The sequence below is a fragment of the Phodopus roborovskii genome, unplaced genomic scaffold (assembly GCF_943737965.1).
Source record: "Phodopus roborovskii unplaced genomic scaffold, PHOROB, whole genome shotgun sequence".
In the NCBI taxonomy this organism is placed as follows: domain Eukaryota; kingdom Metazoa; phylum Chordata; class Mammalia; order Rodentia; family Cricetidae; genus Phodopus; species Phodopus roborovskii.
In genome coordinates, this window is record NW_026126433.1 from 10,787,718 (window position 1) to 10,809,003 (window position 21,286).

Here is a 21,286-nt window from a genome sequence, read left to right on the forward strand (position 1 = left end):
TTCTCTACCTCTTAAGTGTTTTCCATTTCCCTACCCAGCTATCTTCATGTTCCTTATCTCACAATCAGAAAAAAAAAAAAAAAAAAAAAAAAAAACCAACCAAAAAAACCAAAAAGTTAACAGAAAGCCCACAATAAAAGAAAAACATTTTTTTTTGTTTTGTATTGAGCATCTATTTCTGGGCATGGGACCTGTCCTGAAGTGTGGTTGATATACCCAGCGACAGTCCACTGCAGAAAACTAATTTTGCATTTCCCAGAAGGTATCAGTTACAAATAACTTGTTGGTTAGGGGTAGGACTTGAGTCTGTTCCCCTTCTCAGTGATGGTATTTTGCTGGCTTGAATATGTCCGGTATTGTGCAAACTGTCGCAGTCTCTCTGAGTTCATTACATGTTCTGTTTTGTGTCTGGAAGATGGTACTTCCTTATTCACTCACTCCTGGTTTTTATAGTATTTCTGCCTTCTCTTCCACATAGATTGCTGAGCCCTGAGGGGAGAGTTTTGATAAAGGCATTTAGGACTCCCTGTTCCAGACTCTTTACTCCAATTTCCATACTTTCTATGCTTGCTTCTGTTTTGCAGAATTGAGTACTAGTAACAGAAGCCATATGGCCTTGGAACATTTACCACCTGTCACTTTCGGTAAAATTTGCTTGACCATGTTACAGGTTATAATTTTTAATGACTTGTGTTAAATTAGTTGCTATAGCAGCAGAATTAAAAGTAGCTTTTTCATAATTGCTAAGGCCAAGCAGCTTTATAGTTAATAAGACAAAGCATTGAGCTATTAATCATATTGGAGAATTAGGATTAGTCCGCCTGACAGTGCTATTTATATTTTCTTAATTAATTCAAAGGTCATTTTCTTTGTAAACAAAAATTTAATTCTCTGTTGAGAAAAGAAGTTTACATATAACATTAAAGTACTGCATAAAGTGATTCTTGTTTTCCAGCAAAAGATCTAAACGTTTATAGGTGGCATGTGTAAGGAACTGTCTAGATTAAATGTTTCGATTTATTTTATTTCAGGATGATCTTGAAGACCTTATTGTTAATTGGGATGAGAGCAAAAGCATTGGTGACATCTTTCTTAAATATGTGAGTGTTTTACAGTTTCATGCGCTTTAAAGATTTCAGACTTAGTAGTAGTATCTCATTAAGGACTGATAGGGAAGGAAATGTGAAAATGCCATTTAACATTTTAATGTGGTTGCTACAGAATATGCTAGAATTATTCTTGACTTTTGAAACAGGTTTTCCATATGTTCAGTTTAATACAAGACCATCATTAGAAGACATTATATAGTGACATTTATCTAAAATTATTTGCTATCACCAAATGGTTATATATTCATGATTTAAGATTCTTTTTTTTTTTTTTTTTTTTTTTTTTTTTTTTGCATGTGTTGGGCAGTGGTGGCACACACCTTTAATCCTAGCTTTTGGGAGGCAGGTAGGCAGCTCTCTTGAGTTTGAGACCAGCCTGGTCTACACAGCCAGTTCCAGGACTGATAAGGATATATAGACACTGTCTAAAAAATAAACACACACACATACCTGCTTCTGTTTATTTGCTTCTTTCATTAGGATTAAAACCACAAAGAACCACGTATCTGAGGGTGGAGCTCAGGCTAGGGGCCTTGCTGAGTGATCATCACACATTGTAGAAGGGGAGAAAGAAACAAATCACTGAAGACTAGGGGTTAGGGTAGCTCAGTGTTAAAGGAGTGTTTACCTACAAGGGGAGAATGTGTTTTATTTAACCCTTCAGCAAAGAAAAAAATCAAAGACAAAAGGCAGGGTAAAGTTGCATACACCCCTCCTTCCAGCACTTAGGAAGTTGAGGCGAGAAGAATGAGTCAGAAGCCCACCTGAACAACATAAAGAGATCCTGTTCCAGCAAACATACAAAAACCATGAGGCTTGAATTTAGGGAGTAATCCATTTTGTAATAGATGTTTTTCCTAGTTGTTTGATGGTTCTAAACATAGAAATCATAAATGTATTTATTTGATGACTATCAGCATGCTTAATTAGCTAAGACACTTCTTTTTACAGATTTTAGAGTTTAATTTTAATGGTATTTCTACATGTGGGTATGTGCACATGAGTGCAGGCATGTTCTTGCAGAGGCCACAGGTGCATTAGATTCCCTGGAACTGGAGTTAGGGTGTGGTGGACATTCCATGTTCATGTGAGTACTCAGTACTCGACTTGGCTCTGCTGCAAGAACAATAATTCTTTCACAGCTGTGCCATCTTTTCAGACCAGCTTTCTTCTTTTTTCAAATTGCTTGCGTGTCATGGGTAGTGTGATTGGTATTTTAATGGTGTTTGGATTATTCAACAAGCAGTAACATGGAATTTTTGGTTCCCATAGATCAGCTGTAACTTAATTTTAATATTCTGAAAAAAAAGGGAAGGTTTTGAATGTCTAGTTTGTACGTATGTTTTTACCATACCTAGTATAAATGTTGCTGGGGATCAAACCCTGCATTTTGCTTATACTAGGCAAGTGCTCTGTTGACTGAGCTAAATTCCAAGTCTGATATTCAAATATTTGTCATGTTTTAAAGTATGTGTCTTTGTATGTGTCTTTATTTGCTGTCTTAAGGGTGACATTCATAACAGATTGTTTTTACTTTTTTGTATTTAGTCAAAAGATTTGGTAAAAACCTACCCTCCCTTTGTAAACTTCTTTGAAATGAGCAAGGAAACAATTATTAAATGTGAAAAACAGAAGCCCAGATTTCATGCTTTTCTCAAGGTAATATAAATTTCTTTCATACAAAAACCTAATAATCACTTACAAAAGATTTTTAAAAATAATTTTTAAAAGAGCAATTTATGTTAGTGAAATTCTACTTATGTAACACCTTAATACTGGTCTTAATTTCAGTTGTGCCTGTGGATGGCTATGATACTTAGAAGATTTGGTATTTTGCACAGCAGGGGCCGAGAGGCAGTTGAGTGAATAGGGATGTTGTATTGGTTTCTTTATAGCAATAGGGATTGAACCCAGGGCCTGGCATATGGTGACCCATGTGGTTATTTTAAAAGGAAATAATGTTATCCACGATTAATTCTTGAAACACCTATGGGCATTCTAATGATACTATGAGTATTTATTTATTTATTTATTTATTTATTTATTTATTTATTTTCTCCCTCCAATGATACTATGTTTGCCTATAATTACTTTTTTTTTCCTTCTCCTATTGGTGCTTTTTACTTTAACCAGTGATGTCAGTGCAATTGTTAGGTTAAAACTTTTTCAGGAAATATATATATATATATATATATATGCTTAAGAAAGCCTCTAGGTATACTAGTGTGTAGAGGAATATATTCTCTTTGTAACATGTAAACCTTTACTGACCAAGATAGAATTTTAGACCTTGGAAAATTATTGAATCATGCTGTTCTGCCAAAGAGTAGCTGCATCCTACATCCCCATGAATTCATAATTCATATATTGATGCATTTTTGTGTGAACTTGTGTGCACAGCTGCATGTTGTTCATTGCATGCTTGTGCATGCATGTGCCCCACAGGTCAGACGTTCGTGACCTTCCACCCTGTAGATTCTGGGGCTTGGAACTGGGTGTCTGGTGTGGCAGCAAGTGCCTTAACCTTCAGAGTTTGCTGCCTCCTCCCTATCATTTCTTAACAAGAAATGATAGAATGTTTTGAAGATTTACAGAAAACTTAAAACTGTTTTTTGTGATGAATACATTACTTCTTTTTAGATAAATCAAGCTAAACCAGAGTGTGGACGGCAGAGCCTTGTGGAACTTCTCATCCGGCCAGTGCAGCGGCTACCCAGTGTTGCTTTACTTCTAAATGGTATTTGGCTTACTGTGGTTTTGTTTGCTTGATACTTTTTTTTTAAATTTTCAGATAGTTTAAATTTCAGATAGTTTTACTCAATAGTGTCTTCCTGCCTGCCTCCATCCCTCCCTTTCCTTTTCCTGTTAAGGATGACCTTGGAAGACTGTCTCTCCGTGTTCCTGAATGTAGCAATTAGTATCTGGTTTATATGGTGTTGGAGTTTTAACCCACATCTTCATGGTACACACTGGCCTGCACTGTATCAACTGCTCCATCCTCAGCCTGAAATACTTTTTTTCTTGAAGAGTCAGTATTTGTATTTTCAGAGTTTATTAGGTCTTATCATTGATGGTTGTTTTTTATACAGGTATGAAATTATGATAATTTTGAAACCAGTCTGTAAACCTTCAAATACTCAGTTTTATCTGATATTCTTTGTTGTAACAGTGTTTTCTTTCTGCTTACAAGTTCCTTACATTTTGGGATGTCATGGTTTCTAAATCTATTTATTCAAGTAACCGCATTCCTCTAGCTAGAAACATCACAGGAAGAGAACTCATATCCCAAGTTCTTAGTCCTCCTAAGTTTTTTATTTTTGAATTTATATTTAGCTTTTTAAAAAGTCTTAGATTGGAGCTGGGGAAGTAGTTCAGTTAGCAGAGTGCTGGCCTTGTGTGCATAGTCCCTAAGTTTGATTCCCAGTGGCTTGGAAACCAAGCCTGGTGCTGCACCCTAATCACAGCGCTGGGAAAATGGGAACAGAAGATCAGAAGTACTAATGACCTTCACAGAAGGTTTGAGTCAGGCTTCGATATAGCAGACCCTATCTCAAATGGGTCAGTCTCAGATTGTTAGTCCACCTTGAGTCCTATATCCATTTACTTTAGTACTTAAAACTACAAGCATCAATAGGACTTTCTACCACAGCTTCTATGATTGCATTTTATTTCTGGTTAAAAAGTGTATGTTCATCACTTGACTAAAACCGTATTTTTTAGGATAGTGTTAGTTTTTAGTTTTTATCTTAAAAATTAAAGTATGAAACTCAGGAGTTTAACTCAGGAGTCTATTTTTTTGTTTGTTTTTAGAGACAGCGTCTCTCTGTAGCACTGGAGACTGTCCTGGAACTCAACTCTGTAGATCAGGCTGGCCTCAAACTCACAGAGATCCACCTGCCTCTGCCTCCTGAGTGCTGGGATTAAAGGTGTGTGCCACCGAAGCCTGGCTAATCTGTTGTTTCAACAAAATGTTTTGGTTAGTATAAATATCAGTGCTAACAAAAAAGAATTACCTTTTAGTTGAAATTACTACTGTATGAATAGTTTCCCTGGCCTTTAACCCTATCGTATTGTGTAAATTATGTTGAGTCTTTTTATAATCCAACCTTTAGGCTTTTTTAAACTGATTTTTTTCAAATCAAATTTGCATATCTGTGAGTTTGAGGCCAGCCTAGTGTACTTAGAGTATGACCCTGTATAAAATTAACAAAGAATAAAAACATCCAGTCACACCCCCCCCTAAAAAAAATCCTGGAGAAGCAGAGTTAGCATGTTAAATATGAACCTTCACAATAGCACAGAGAGTGTTCTTAAGATGACTAAATGCTCTCTGTGATGGGGCCATGTGTCCCATATGAAATTGGAAAGAAATATGGTATATGAGGCAGGATAATTTTAGAGCACTATAGAGAAAGCCTGAGGAATCTAGGAGTCTCCAGTGTAACTAACTGAAAGACAAAGCAATATATAAAAAAAAAAATCAGTGCCACATATTCTAAACATTTAATCAGTAAAATAGTTTGGAAACATTAATAGAAGATGACAGTGTTTTAGAGAATTTTGTTTAAAACTATTGATTTTTAAAAAAAAATGCTCTTAATTATATAACTTGTATGGGTGTGGTACACATGAGTTTGTGTGCCCACAGAGGCCAGAAGGAGGGCATCAGATCCTGTGGAGCTAGAGTTGTAGTGAGGGGCCCAATTTGGGTGCTGGGCACTGAACTCAGGCCCTCTGCAAAAGCAGTATGTGCTCATAACCACTGAGCCACCTTTCCAGCTCCTCATTGTTTTATTAAATAACCCTGGCTATCCTGGAACTCACAATGAATTTTCACATACGTTAATTTAATTATTTTATTTAAGTTATATCTTGAATATAATTTATGCTGAGTAATAATTTTTATGATAAATATAATTTTGGTAGTTGGTGGGCTGTTAGATAGTAATACTAATGTGGTACCTCTAATTAGGTATATTAGTAGGTGGCCTACAGTAATATTTTTCCATCTCTACCTCTCAAGTGCTGGGTTTCTAGGCATGCACCATCGTGCTAAGGAATGAACCCAGGAATCAACTCAGCCTGAACAAGTGTTTAACCTCTGAACTATATATCTAGGTGTTTGTTTTTTTGAGACAAGCTATTATTATGTAGACAAGTTTTGTTCCAAAGTTGTAATCCTTCCTCTCCAACTCCTAAGGTAATAAGTAATAGGTATCTTAGATCTGCTCTGCCATTCCTGGCCACAAGCTTCTCTTCAATATAAGAGCTAGATGTTACCTTTAAAAAGTAGTTAACCTGTATCAAGATTAATGTATTTTTTGTTTGTTTGTTTGTTTCTGAGATAGGGTTTCTCTGTGTAGCTTTGTAGACCAGGTTGACCTCAAACTCACAGAGATCCACCTGCCTCTGTCTCCTGATGTACTTTTAAGGTGTAGGTAGAAAACTACTCTTCTCACTTTATTCATGGAAAATACACATTATTATTACAGATCTTAAGAAGCACACAGCAGATGAAAACCCTGACAAAAGCACTTTAGAAAAAGCTATTGGATCACTCAAAGAAGTAATGACGTAAGCAATTTATATTTATTCAAAATAATATTTGTGTGTGTGTGTGTGTGTGTGTGTGTGTGAGAGAGAGAGAGAGAGAGATCACACGTGGATGTCAAAGCTGCTTTACACCTTCCAGTTTTACTTGAGTTCTGGGCATTGAACTCTCGATTTCCAGGCTTGCATGTTGTAAGTGCTCTTATCCATAGATCCATCATGCTGACCTGTTCCATGTTTTTATTTTTGCATTTAGACTGGAAGTGATATCTTCCTCATAAATAGAACAGTATCAATAACAAACTTGTAAAATACCTAAATTATTCCTTGAGTAGTATGGTTATAGTTAAAATGACAAGCATTTTAAGAGTATATTGATCATGCTATTTGTTCTGACATTAATTGTATGTACACAGACAATAATGAGATAGAAATTTGAAAATAGCCATTCTTGCACAAATGGACCTTCTTGTGCCCCGCAGAAAGGGTTTTCCATGTCATTTACATGCATATAGTCTTGTTCATGGGGATTTTCTGTTTTGATTAAATTCTACTTTACAAATATCTATTTCTGTAAATCTTGCACAGGTCCTTCATCAGCATGAATTTTCTTTTTCCTACTGCTACTTTTTATATTTCTTTACTTAAATGAATTTTCTCATTTAACTGAAAGTGTACTTGAGAGTTTTGTTACCGTCAAATATTACATGTGCTAGCTGTATCCTAGAAAGTGTGTGTTGACTAAATGAGTAAAGTGGTCCACAGTGAAGCAACATTTCTGAAAGAGCTATGGATTATTTTTTAATATTAGGATGTTTTGAAGAAATTTTATCAGATTTGTATATCAAAATTTAGGAATCCACATGCAGGTCAGGCTTTGTGACATGAAATATATTTGTCCTGACTTCATATCTGTATTAAAAGAAGTTTTACAAAATAAACATTAATTTTTCAGACATATCAATGAAGATAAGAGAAAAACAGAAGCACAGAAGCAAATTTTTGATGTTGTTTATGAAGTAGATGGATGTCCAGTAAGTACTTTTTAATGATTACCTTTTAATTTACTGCTTTGACTAGATTTCTGCAGTTTCAGTGTAAACTATCTCAGGCTAGAGAGGTAAATACCTCAAGCATGGAGAGCAGTTGCTGATCTCCCAAAGGACCTCTGAGTTCATTTCTCAGCACTACATCGAGTACAACCTATAGTCCAGCTACAGGGGATTTAACCCCCTCTTCTGGGTTGAAGGCACCTTTACACACATAGCATATATGCAAAGAGACATATACACATAAATAAGAATAGAAATGGATCTCTAAAAATACATTAATAATCTTAGCACCACCTTACATGATAACATGTAAAAGTTACTTGATAACAGTTGATGACTTTTATCCATGTTCACAGGCTAATCTGTTATCTTCTCATCGAAGTCTAGTACAAAGAGTGGAAACAGTTTCTCTAGGCGAGTACCCCTGTGACCGAGGAGAGCAGGTCACTCTCTTCCTCTTCAATGACTGCCTCGAGGTAAATTTATGCTCGGTGTAGTTTAACACTGGGGTATTTTGTGAGTTCCCTAAATATTTAAAACCAAGCTTTGATTGGAGTACAATATAGAAGTTTAAAGTATATTCAGTTATTTTTCAAAGAAATTAAGACTAGTTGCTGATTTCATACAGTGAACTACTTTTAAGAGAAAGTCTAATATTAAGTTTGGTAAATTTCCAGACTTCAAATCTCAAGTCAAAATTTCTTACAGGTAAATGCTTAGATCATGAATTTTGGGGACCTGTTGTTCTTATGTATATTTACTCAAGATCTGCAAATTAATGATTTTTTTTTTAAATTAAAATGTAAGCAGTCCTTTGTAGCTAAGATGATAACTAGTACTGTGATCCTTGATTTCTTCTTTTTTTTACTTTGATAGCATTTCACTCTGTAGCCCAAGCTGGCCTTGAACTTTGGGCAGGTCCTTCCACTCTAGGCCCGAGTACTGGGATGACAGGCATGAGCCACTATGCCAGATTGGATTCCTTACAATTTTTTTGATTGATGAGATGTAATAGTTTTAATTCCAAAATTCTAACCTGTTTGTGGTCAATATTATTCTCATAGCACCCTCCAAGCAAATTATTAAGATGATATATTTTTTAAAAAAATTTTCCCTTCTTTTAACATGTATTTTTAAGTAAACAATTTATTGAGGGGAAGTATCTTAATTAGTTGTTCTAATGAAATAGATTAGAGAAGGTAGGAGAGGATTTATTTGGCTTCTACTTCCATGGAGAACTGTTCGTTGTCAAAGGAAGTCCAGACAGGAACTCAAACAATACAGGAACATGAAGGTAGGAACTGATACAGAGGCCATGGAGAGAGCTACTTATTGGCTTGCTTATCATGGATTTGCACAGCCTGTTTTCTTAATAGAACCCAGGACCACCAGCCCAGGGCCACAATGGGTTGGGCCCTCACACATCAATCACTAATTGAGAAAATGCCCTACATGCTTGCCTTACAAATACATTCTTACAGATACATTTTCTTAATTTGGATTCCTTCAAAAACAAAAAAGATGTTCATTTGGTCAAAAACACAAACAAAACAAAACAAAAAAACAAGAAAATTCGTCTGACATGTTTATAACTGGGTAACTTTCTGCTGCCCTTATCAAACTGACTTTAAAAGTCTTATCTATTCCTCTGTTTCCTGTGTTGCTGCTCTTAAAGAGCTGCCCTCTTACTTCATGTCCATTATTTAAAGTATAAGACACAGGCCAGTCTTAGACACCAAGGTGTGTATGCACAGAGAGCCATAGGTACAGTAAAATCTCAAGGAAGATCTGCCTCAGAAAGGGTCCTATACTTAGAGGTTGAGAAGCGATACTTCATTTGGGTGGTAATGTTACAGAAGGCACAAAATAGCGATAATATGATGCACAATCAACCATACCCTGGAGTGAAAAAAATCATGAAAGTCATGGAGTGAAACTGCCCGAATTCCCCACAGTAAGAACCCAGCCTGTTCTGCTTTTGAGAACAAGGCCAGGAGTCACCTTTAAATCTTTTTACTAGAGTTTACATCACCAGGGGACTACCTTGTATACTGTTGGACTGTATTTCTTTTTGGTTGTTTCTGTTAAGACTTCTTTAGTTTTTTTCCTATTAATATTTCCAGGTTTTCAGGCCCTATTCTGTTAGGTTCAGTTATTTGGATTTCCTTGACAATTGTTGTGGAGTTTATCTTTGTTTTTAGTATAGCAGTGATTTATTTTGATTTCACTTTTTACTTTAATTCTTATTGTGAGCAGTCCCTGTCCCTTTTCAGGCCCTGGCCTCTCAGTTCAATCTCATGAGTTCAGTGACTTTTTGTCCTTCTCCACTGTTTTAGTCAGGGTTAATATTTGCTGTGATGAAACACCATGAACAAAGGCAACTAAGGGAGGAAAGGGATGTTTGGCTTATACTTAGACATCACTGTTCATCACAGGGAGTTAGGACAGGAACTCAAACAGGGCAGGTTCCTGGAGGCAGCTGGTGCAGAGGCCATGGAGGGTGCTGCTTACTGGTTTGCCTGCCTCCTTGTAGAACCCAGAACCACCAACTCAGAGATAGTTCCACCCACAATGGGCTGGGACCTCCCATATCATCCATAAATTAAGGAAATGCTCTACAGGCTATAGGCTATATTCTGATTGTCTATAACATAAATACCTAGAACCATCACTATAATTATACATTAGGATCAGTTAAATGTCAGTAGTATCTATGTGACAGAAGACTAATGCTTAAATCTAGATTTAAGGATTTATTTTCCATTTGAATATTTTGTCTTGTGTTTTTTTTTTGAATCCTTTACTTATTAATGTTTGTATCAATTTCTTTTTCAAATGGTATATTGTGTTTAGCCAACTAAGAAGCATTTCCATTTGTTGCAGAGGAATTAAGAGTATCTGCTGCTTACTTTCACTGTGCTTATGAAAGTGGACCGTTAATATTTGGTAGAGTTATGTAATATGTAGAATAGACATTTCCATATCTACTTTAGTAGGAATATGATGTACTGACTAGCTCATCTTATTCATTAGCCCAATACCACGTAATGTATTTCTAACTGTATTTGTCTTATTCATGATGACTGGTCTCAATTCAAGTAAATATTTGCACTCATTTTATGTTAATGCCTTTCAGCAAAATCTGTTTTACTGCGAAGGAGATTTTTTTTTTTTTTCTTTTCTTTCGGCAAAATCTCAATATATCCCGAATCACAAGATCTTTCTGATTTTGCTCTCCTCCAGTTACCTATCTCTTCCTTTTGCATGGGTATCCAGTTAAGGTAAAGTTACAGCCTCACACAGTACTTTAACTTTATACTTTATTGTTGTGTGTGCGTGTCGTGTTGTTGTTTACTTTTTGAGACAGTCTCATTGTGTAGTTCAAGCTAGCCTCAACCCGAAGGTCTTCTCCTGCCTTAACCTCCCTAGAGCTGGGATTTCAGGTGTCAAATGTATGTTTAATTTTTTAGGCTTCCCTTTGTCAGTATTATGGAAACTGTTTGATATTTCCTTTGCATTATTCTATCACTAGGCGGTATTTCAAATACTCCCATTTTGAACCCAGGACAGCTGTCTCAGAACAAGTATCCCCATCTGAGGTTCTGCGCTTTTGATTCAGGGTCCTCTTGTTCTTGCAGTGCTTCTAGTCCTTCCATGCCCTTGGGACTTGTCACACCCGCTATCCCTAGGCCTGGTTTCTCTGATTGTGAACTTCCTAATACGGACATGAGCATCTGGCTACACAATTACATGTGTGCTTTCTGTCACGGCCTCTCGCTTTTATTGCATAGTAACTGGAATGGCTAATCATCAGATTAGTTGCATATATATTTATGTGATTAGTGCTGATCTTTTTAAATGTGTGGACTTTTGGTTTTATCACAATAATGATTATGACTTTCCCCTTGCAATCAGATAGCAAGAAAACGGCATAAGGTTATTGGAACTTTTAGAAGTCCTCATGATCGCACCCGACCTCCAGCTTCTCTAAAGCATATTCATCTAATGCCTCTATCTCAGATTAAGAAGGTTCTGGACATTAGGGAGACGGAAGGTAAGCTCATGGGGAAAGTATTCACTCAATAAAAATAGCTTGTGAGTTACTACTGTCATTTCTTTCTTAATGGATAAATTATCTTTACATGTGGCTCACCTGTAATGTGTCCTGAAGTAATTGTTTTCGTATCTGTCTTAACTCCATCTCTGGGTACAGACTTGCTGTCTTTATTGTTTCAACCTTCAGAATATCCTCTCTCTAAAAGTCAAAGGCCTTTTCAATGGTTGTTACAATAGCACCTTAGTTTTTCTTACTCCCGCATCAAAACTTACTCATCATTCTTCAGAATCCCAAGTAAACCGCATATGTTTTAGTATCTTTTATTTTTGCCAGAATATGCAGTGTCTGCATGTCTGACACTATATTCAAAGAATGCCCACAGAGGCCAAAAGAAAGGCACCAGATCCCCCAGGACTAGAGTTTAAGATGATTGTGAGCCACTGTGTGGGTACTGGAAATGAACCCATCCATGCCTCTGGAAGAGCAGCTAGTAGTCCTAACCATTGAGCCATGTCTCCAGCCCCGAGAATAGCTTTAAGATATTTAGGAAGGGAGCTGTGGGAGTAGTGACAAGGTGGCTCACTGTATAAAGGGGCTTGCTGCCAAGACAAGTTCAGTCCCTGGGCCCTACAGGGCAGAAGAAAAGAACTCACTCCCACAAATCGTCCACTAAAGTACACATAATGTAACATGTGAGTGTGCATGTGAACAGTCAACAACACAGTTTTCTTTTAGAAAATATAGAGATTAAAGAGTGGATATATGTGAAATTAATAGCCCACCGTGACTGGTAGGCTTGGCATCAGGTCAGATCCATAGGACATACACATGGAAAAGATGTGTGAGGTGGCTCATTTAATACTAGCTCGCACTGGGGAAGCAGAGGTAAGCAGATCTGAGTTAAGTCCAGCCTGGTCTACATATTGAGTTCAAATGTGTGTGCACCTGTGTGTTGAATGTGTGGCAGCTATCTTTCTTGCAACAAACTCCCTGAGATAATCTATTCATAAAGATATTTTGGCTGATGATTTTGGAGATTTCAGTCCATTCTCTTTTAATTTCATTGCTGTGGACTGTGGCGATTGGTTCATCCTGTCTGAGAGCAGGTGCTGGAGACTCAGCTGAGCCATGAATTGGAGTAGGTCAGGGTCCCACTCTCTAACTACAACTTTTGGGTGTTAATTTCTGACCCTCATTACAGCACTGGCCTAAGGGATGCTTTTCCTTTAATTTATTCGTTTTGAGTATTTGAGTGACTTTCTGTGGGCCTGGAAGAGCCACAGATGAACGTCTATCTGAAGTAGCGTTGTCTATTTAGCTAACTTAGTATTGTGTGTTTATGGTCATATTTTAGGTAACCTCTTTTCTTTTGTTATGTAAATAAAGTTAAGCTATTTCAATGATCCAGTCTTCAGTAAGACATGAGTCTTTACTTTTTCTCATGTATGTTGCTGGTGATCAGACCCAGGGCCTTGCACCTGCTAGTCAAGTACTCTACCACTGAGCCACATCTCCAGCCCACGGTATCTTAGAAAGCTATTTCTCTCAGTTGTGCAGCTCTGTGCTTATTGGAGCCTATGAGGAGACAGTTATTTAAATTTGGGGGAGTTATAGTTGTGAAGTGTTCACATTAAGGAGGTGGAGAGGCTGGCTAGTGAGGTGACTGAGCAGGTGAAGGCACTTGCCATCAAGACCTGAGTTTGGGCCCAGGGACCCATGTGATAGACAAAATTGTCTTCACAATTGTCCTTTGACTCCCACATGTTCATTGGTAGCAATTTAGTGTTTATTTTCAGTTTGTTCAGCATTATGTTTTTAAAAGATTATTTTAGCATTTCGATTACAAAGCAATTACTCTTCAATATTTCTAATTTATGTAAGTTACTAGTGATTTGTGCTGCCATTTTAATTTTGAAACTTAAATGCTGGAATTCTAAGATTATATCTGTTTATTAGGTTATCATTGAAAAATTTAAATGCCACAAAGAATAATTGTATTTATTTTCAAGTTATTGTTGGCTTCTTATATAGTATATATCATAATCCTTCTTCCCTGTGCTTTAATTGCTTTAATTTATGCAGTGATGGTTCCTTTTTATTTGAGAAAAGCAAGGGCAGGGGAATAGAAAACTGATTTTGGTAGTCTGTGGAAATGAAATTCCTAAACATCCAAGGAGTAACACTGTTCATGGTTATTCTGGAACCCTAGATTGTCATAATGCTTTTGCCTTGCTGGTGAGGCCACCAACAGAGCAGGCCAATGTACTGCTCAGCTTCCAGATGACATCAGAGGAGCTTCCAAAAGAAAACTGGCTGAAGATGCTGTGTCGACATGTTGCCAACACCATTTGTAAAGCAGATGCTGTAAGTTCTTAAACCTGTGTCATTGCAGCTGTAAATGTGCACAGTGCAGTCAGACTGCCTACATTTTCAGTGACCAGTTAATCATGGGTGGAAGAGAGCCTTTAGTTTTATCCATATGCAGAAAAATGTGATTGTTTGGGGAAAGTTTTTAAAAATTTTAGGCACATGAAATAATCTTTTGAGTACCTGACTCACAGATGGTCTGTTTAACTTTCTAGCTCTTGTGGCTACAGTTTAATGAGGCCTTGGGGACTGACTTATAATGTACCATGTGATTTTTGCAGATACATTTTTTTTTAATAGAAAAATTTAAAATATTTACGTCAAGGTAATTTTTTATATACAAAATCTTAATGTAGCTGGTACAAGTTATTTTCTAACTTAAAATTTTGGGTGTTTTGTTTGCATGCATGTTTGTGGCCTGGTGCCCAGAGGAAGGTAATAGATCCGCTGTACTCAGAGTTACAGTTGGTTGTGAGTTGCCATGTTGGGGACCAAACTGAGGTGTTTTTTTTTGTTTTGGAAAGAGCAGCCAGTGCTTGTGACCCTAAGCAGTCTCCCCAGACTCCAGTATTAAAAGTCTTTGCTCAATGCTGTCACAAAGTCTCTGCAAGCTTGCTTCATTTCTGTTTTCTTCTGGGTTCCTTTTATTGTGCTGCCTTTGAGCTTAATGTTTCAGTTCTAGTGTTTGACCTAGCCATCTTCCTGCTGCTGTCATCATGTTCTAGTTTATTTAGTCCCCGGTTTTGGGACTTTGCTCAGCATTGGTTTCACCATAGTGTTTCTGCTAGTGACTTATTCATTCTTGCCCAGGCCAGAGGTATCATTTCATTTTGTTTCAAGTTGAGGAAAGGATAATCCTCCTCCCATCTTTGATGCATCTTTGTCTGTACTAACTTAAAAACAGACATATAGTGTGTTCCTCAACTTGAAGCGTTAGCACTGAGGAAGATCTTGTTTCCTGTCACTGTGCCATCTTGTCAGCCATCTCAGCCACTGTCTTTGCTTCTTACCTCGTAATTTCCATTGGTGTTTTTTAGGAATGCTTAGTACAGGCAGAACTGTCTCACATGGTTGGCAAATTTTTTGGATTGTGGAATATTCGCAGATCTATCTAACCTGAAATTCTGAGAGCAATTGCTCCTGAATTCATACTGAGTGCACATTGTTTTATGCAGCATTTTGGATTTCAGATGGTTGGATTAGGGTTGCTTGACAGTAGTGAAAGAGACCTTTTGTGTCTGTCTTATTGAGAGCAATGGAATATCGTAGCATGTTCCTTTTTCATTGGGACAAGTTGCCAGTCCAGTTTTCTCACAGCAACTCTTTCTTACATTTGTTAGCATAATAAGACAAAATCACCTTTATACCAGACAGACTACAATGAAGAGCTGGGTGTGATGACTGGAAGTAAAAGAATTGCCAGAAATCTGAGACCCTTCAGGTGTTGGATGCACTCAAGGTTCCCTGGAAGATCTCCTTACAGGATCTGTTGCTGTGATAGATAGACCCTGCTTAGTGGTAGTACTAAGTTGTTTGGACCTTTCCGTGGAATAACATTTACCATAGTTACACTTCCCTCATAGTGAGTCTTTTCTAGGTGTGTAACTATAATACTGAAATGTAAATGAGAAATGTATTGATTTACTAGATGGAAGATGAATAATCAGCAGCAAATACAGAAAGTTTCAGAAAGTGTTAGTATCCACAAGGTGGCAGCAAACAGTTACCTATGTTCTGATTTATACTTACACATAGAATCATTCCAGTCAGTTGAAATTTTTCCTTAGAATTGTGCTTATAATTCAAAGATTCAGTGGCATCAGTTAAGCTCTTACCTGCATTTAAGATTTCACACATAGTAAAAATTTTAAAGCCTCCAGTTAATGTCTTATTTGAGAATATTTTGCTATGTTGAAGAAAGTATGTTTCTAAATGTGTATGTACAAATGATATAAATATGCATGTAACTGATACTTTTTAAAAAGGCTATTCTAATTATTTGAGTCATCAGGTTTTGTTTTTTTTTTAATTTCCTGATTCCCTAAATAATTGAAGTTTGCTCTTTCTGTTATTGTTGAAGTGCCTCTTTTTTTGATATGTAATCTAGGGAGTCCTTGAACTTGGAGCAATCCCCTGCCTCAGTCTCCCATGTGTCAATATTACCACACCCAGCTTGATTCTGTTTAGTGAGTAAAATAGGTATGATTATTGTATATACTGTTTAATTTATTATGGCCATTTACAGATGACAACTTTCAGGTTGAAAAGAAAACTTAAAAAAAAAAAAGATGAAACTAAAGCCAACAACAACGACTTATTTTAGAGCTAATCCTAGGGTTCAGGCATCTTTATTCTTAGTGAGACCTCTTGTTGCCAGGCAATGCTGGCACACACCTTTAATCCTAGCACTTTGAAAGCAGATGCAGGCGGATCTCTGAGGCTCTCTTGGTCTACAGAGTGAGTTCCAGGACAGCCAAAATCTGTCTTGAAGAACAAACAATCCCCCCAAACCCCCAAAAAACTTGTTGTCTTTACTCCCTATTGATATGTTGCCCCACATTCTGTTGTTTCAGATTATAAAGTGAAAAGTTCAGTCTCCTTCAAGTGTTGACTCAGAATGTTTACAACAGAATTTCCCGTCTCTTGCTATCTTGTACCTTGTACTCAATCAGGTGGTAGTTTTGTTATACATATAAAACATACACGAATGTATGTATGTATGTAATTTCTGGCCTCTAATTACAACAGTATAGTTTTACTAATAATGAACTTAAGCATTGTCACCTTTTGCCAAAGTAGTTAGTCTAGAAGTAATTTGACAATTAAATGCTCTATGTAACAATTTTGTACTTTTGCACTAACTCAACATTTCTAGTAAATGTGAAAAAATATATTCTGTGTCTCAGGGCTGGAAAGATGGCTCAGTGGTACTTACTGTGCTTGCATAGAACTCAGGTAATGTTCATAATACCCATATGATGGCTTAAAACTCTCTGTATCTCCAGTTCCAGGGGATCTGATACCCACATATAACCAGACATGTATGCAGTGCACACACATACATAATCACACACCCATATACATAAATTAAAAATTAGTCTTTTTTTAAAACCCAAAAGCAACGTTTTACGTCTTAATTTTAGTTATTGCCACTGTCTGCTTTTGAATAGTAATATTTTGGTTTTTCTGAACTTGTAAGCAGAATTATAATTACTTGGGGAATAGACAGAGGACATCTGGAAGAGATTTTTGCTTGTGAGCTAGTATTGTTTATAACTAAGTTAATACGTGATTTGTATTTGTAAGTATTCTATAACTTATTGGGATGTATTCAAAATTCCTGAATCTTAAATGTTAGAATACCAAGTATTTAGATTTTAGACTTTTCCTCTACAATTCTGAAATATTTGTATATGCATAATATAAATTGGATATTACTTGAGTTTTTGATTTTTTTTTTTTTTTTTTTTTTTTTTTGGAGACAGGGTTTCTCTGTATTTCTTTGGAGCCTGTCCTGGAACTAGCTCTTAGACCAGGCTGGCCTCAAACTCTCAGAGATCTGCCTGCCTCTGTCTCCTGAGTGCTGGCATTAAAGGTGTATGCTACTACCGCCTAGCACAATTTTGTTTCTTACACTTACAGTCTAAAGGAAATTTTTTTCTGCCTGTGGGAGCTTGAAGTATAACTAGTCATGGAGGTGAGCTTAAGGAAGGAAAGGAAAGGCAAAGGATCTAATGACTCATGTGTCAGTGAGATGCTTTTGTTGGTTAAAGATACCAGAAGTGCGAGACAATTTGTGTGTGCGTGAACTAACGTTCATAAGTAAACTTGTAAACTCTTTCTTTCATTTACAGTTGATACTGTATACCTGTATAGGAAAGGCCGGCATCTGCTTTCCAACCTTAGATTCAGCACTTCTGTCTCTACAGTTGAAAAACTGCCCGCCTATGGCTTCTTTTGACTATGGCATACTTTGACTAAGCTATGTTTTACATCTTGTTTATGTTTAATTTGAGAAAGTCAGAAAAAGGTTTAAAAATAAAGGTATTTTTGAAAGAGTTGTAATTTCTAATGGAATATCTGAGTATTTCCCATTAGTTGTAAAAGATTCTATGTTTATCTTCTCCCCAAATCCGATGGAATTTATTTGTTCTTTCAGAAAATAACTATGAAACTACTCTTCCTCTTCTTGATTCTTAGGTAGTTATTATATATGCTCAGTAATAGTTATAGCAATAGGAAAGGAACATGAACTTGCTAATGCAACCTTTTTCTTATAGCACTTGCTAGAGTTTTATGTTCTGTGTATAAATGTTTTGTCTGTATGTATATGTACTATAGTGCCTGTGGAGGCCAGAAGATCCCCCATGGGTAAACTTAATGGATACTGGTATGTAGTGAGATACTTTGTCTGCTTCTGTGGCACTGACCACGCCCTCTGGGGGTGGAGCCAGGGACAGAAGTGACCTGTGGAACTAGGTCTGAGGAGGAGCCTGGGAGTGCTCTCTTGCTGTCAGGACATAGAGAGGAGAGCATCCATTGGAACCTGCTGGTGTTCATCTGTCTAGATTGTAAGTTATTTCTCCCTGAATAAACATCTTTTGGGCCTATTTGTTTACCCTGATCCTTATTAAATCGTGATATCTTATCTGGTGTCAGAAGTGGGTTCAGGATTTTCAGGGGACCCCCAGGCGGCAGATGCCATTCCCTTCCCCCACCATCCCTGAACAGGCGGTTGCCTTGCCTGTGAGTGCTATGTGAGTGCTGGAAACGATGCCGGGTCCTCTGCAAGAGCAGCGAATGCTCTTTATTGCTGGCCATCTTTCCAAACCTTAGAGTCTTAAATTATAAAAGCCGTCATTATAAAGCACATATTATAAAAACTCAGCAAAGCTGGAATTTAGCTTCATAGTCTAAATTGATACTCTTTTCATTCTTGAATATTTTATTTAGGGAATAAATTGTAGTTATAATGTTTTTATGCTGTGGTTTTTTTTACTCTTAAGTTGAAAAACAGTGTTTGCATATGAGAGTAAAAACAAATCAACTAAAAATAGGTACGCTATACTAATACTCATCTCATTTCCCTATCTCATCAGTCTTTCTCTTCATGGGCGTAGTTTTGTTATACTTCTTATCTTCCCAGAAATAAAAGAACAGATATCAAGCTTTCTTTGAAAATTTATTAGAGTCATTCAGGCTCTATGTCTATTATTTCACAAACTTATATCTAGGTTGCTTTCTAGTATTTCCTGCCTGCCTGACCCCCCACCCCCCGGTGTCCCCTTTAAATAGGCGAATCTTTGATACATAAAGTTTTTAACCAGCCATTTTACATAGTTCTGGTTCAAATAATTTTCCAGTACACTCCATTGCAGTTTTCTGCTTTCTGTTTTTAAAACCGTGTCTGTCACAAGTTGAACAAGTCAAATGAACATTGACAGATTACTTGTAGTTAAGAAGTAAAACAACTTAACAGAACTTCCCAAACAATAGTAGGTTTTTTCAGTATGTATTTGTTGATGGATATAGGAGTCATCCCTGGCATCTTTTTAGCCAATAGCAGACTGCACACTGTGGTGGTCTTTTGTAGAGTAGCATTGTGGTTTTTGTGGTCTGTGGATATATATTATGTTGTTGCACAACTATAAGTGTGTTCCTACTGGGAAACAGCATGTCACTAAGCTGGGCACTCAATCTGTGGTGCTGTGTGTAGAGCAAGTTAGGAATAAGACTGGAAAGCCAACAGGTAAGTGAGGTGTGTGCACTCCTCAGAAAACAAATGGCTGTTGTTGAACTTTGACCTGCTTAGTAAAGTAGTGAAATCATACACATATGTTGCAGAATAATGCTTCACACGTATCTTCCTGCTTCTACTGGCCAATCAGTGTTTTTTTCATCAACCAATTCATCAACCAGTAAGAGAAACATATACAGAAGGACGACCCCCATCACACATGGGTGTTGATTCATCTTTAATTAGTTTATAGATTCTGGTGTCTCTGAAACCCTATAGAGAACTTGAAATTTGACAGAATGATCTATAATATGGTTTTCAAAGAAGAAACAGTCATACCTAGAAAATTTAGTAGCTCTACTACCATGAGACACCAAATTATATACTTAGGCTTTAAAAATGACATTCGTTTATTTGAGAGAGTGGGATATGTATGCCACTAGGCTGTTGTGAAGGAAGTCCAGAGGATAGCTTGTGGGAGTCGGCTCTTTCTTTACCACAGTGCTTCTGGGGATTGAATTAAGACACTAGGCTTGCAGACAAATGCCTTACCCACTGATTTATCTTGCTGGCTCTAAATTGTACTTCTAAAACAAGTTATAGTGATCAGAATACTATTGCACTGTTTTAAAAGTTTTTCCACAGATGTCTGTTTTGCATGCAGTGCACAAGACCAGAGGGGTCATTGGCTCCTCAGGAACTATAATTACACATGGTTATGAGGTGGCAGCTGATCCTTTGGAATCATACTTGGGTCCTCTGGAAAAGCAGCCAGTAATCTTAATTGCTTCCTTCCCCCCCCCCCCCCAAACTCCCGGGCTCCAGAATAGATGTTTTTGAAATAAGGCTATCATACTAGATTCAAACCTTAGCTATAGTTATTGCCCCGTGGTAGTATGAAAATTAGTTAAGTATTTGGAAATTAGATGTATGTCCCATTCCTTCCACATTCATTATAAATATGAGTTAAGTAAAAAAAAAAAAAAATGAGAAACGAATTCAAAAAGAAGTATATGTGGCATCTAATACCCTTTTAAACAGGAAGTACTTAATAAGCAGAAGGGATATAAGGGAAAGAAGTTAGAGAGTTTGACACATGAGGTATGTTAATAAAGAATGTAAAATAGAAATTGGAAATGCTGACAAAAACAACATAATAAAAACAAACTGTCATTTCTATTGTATATTAAATATTGACATCTACAAGTACTGTTATCTATTGGGAATTGGGTTAGTCGTTTATCAGATGTGTCAAATGGAAAAAAGTGCAACTGGAGCAGATAGAATGACTTTTTTTTTTTAAACTATGTATGTGTATGGGGGGATATGTGCATGTGAGTACACCCATCCATTGATGACAGAAAAACGCGCTGAACCTTTTGGATCTGGAGTTGCAGGCAGACCTGAACCTTCT

At 36.9% G+C, this 21,286-nt stretch overlaps 1 protein-coding gene across 1 annotated transcript in view; it reads left to right on the forward strand.

Annotated features, from left to right (window-relative positions):
- The window catches only part of Ect2 (epithelial cell transforming 2), a 48,686-nt gene that overhangs the window by 20,510 nt on the left and 6,890 nt on the right, over positions 1–21,286 (forward strand). The window contains exons 14-21 of the mRNA XM_051185904.1: positions 1,032–1,100; positions 2,658–2,768; positions 3,750–3,846; positions 6,602–6,683; positions 7,615–7,693; positions 8,068–8,187; positions 11,627–11,765; positions 13,978–14,132. Of these exons, the coding sequence (XP_051041861.1) occupies positions 1,032–1,100; positions 2,658–2,768; positions 3,750–3,846; positions 6,602–6,683; positions 7,615–7,693; positions 8,068–8,187; positions 11,627–11,765; positions 13,978–14,132 (852 nt within the window). The remainder of the gene's footprint in view (positions 1–1,031; positions 1,101–2,657; positions 2,769–3,749; positions 3,847–6,601; positions 6,684–7,614; positions 7,694–8,067; positions 8,188–11,626; positions 11,766–13,977; positions 14,133–21,286) is intronic.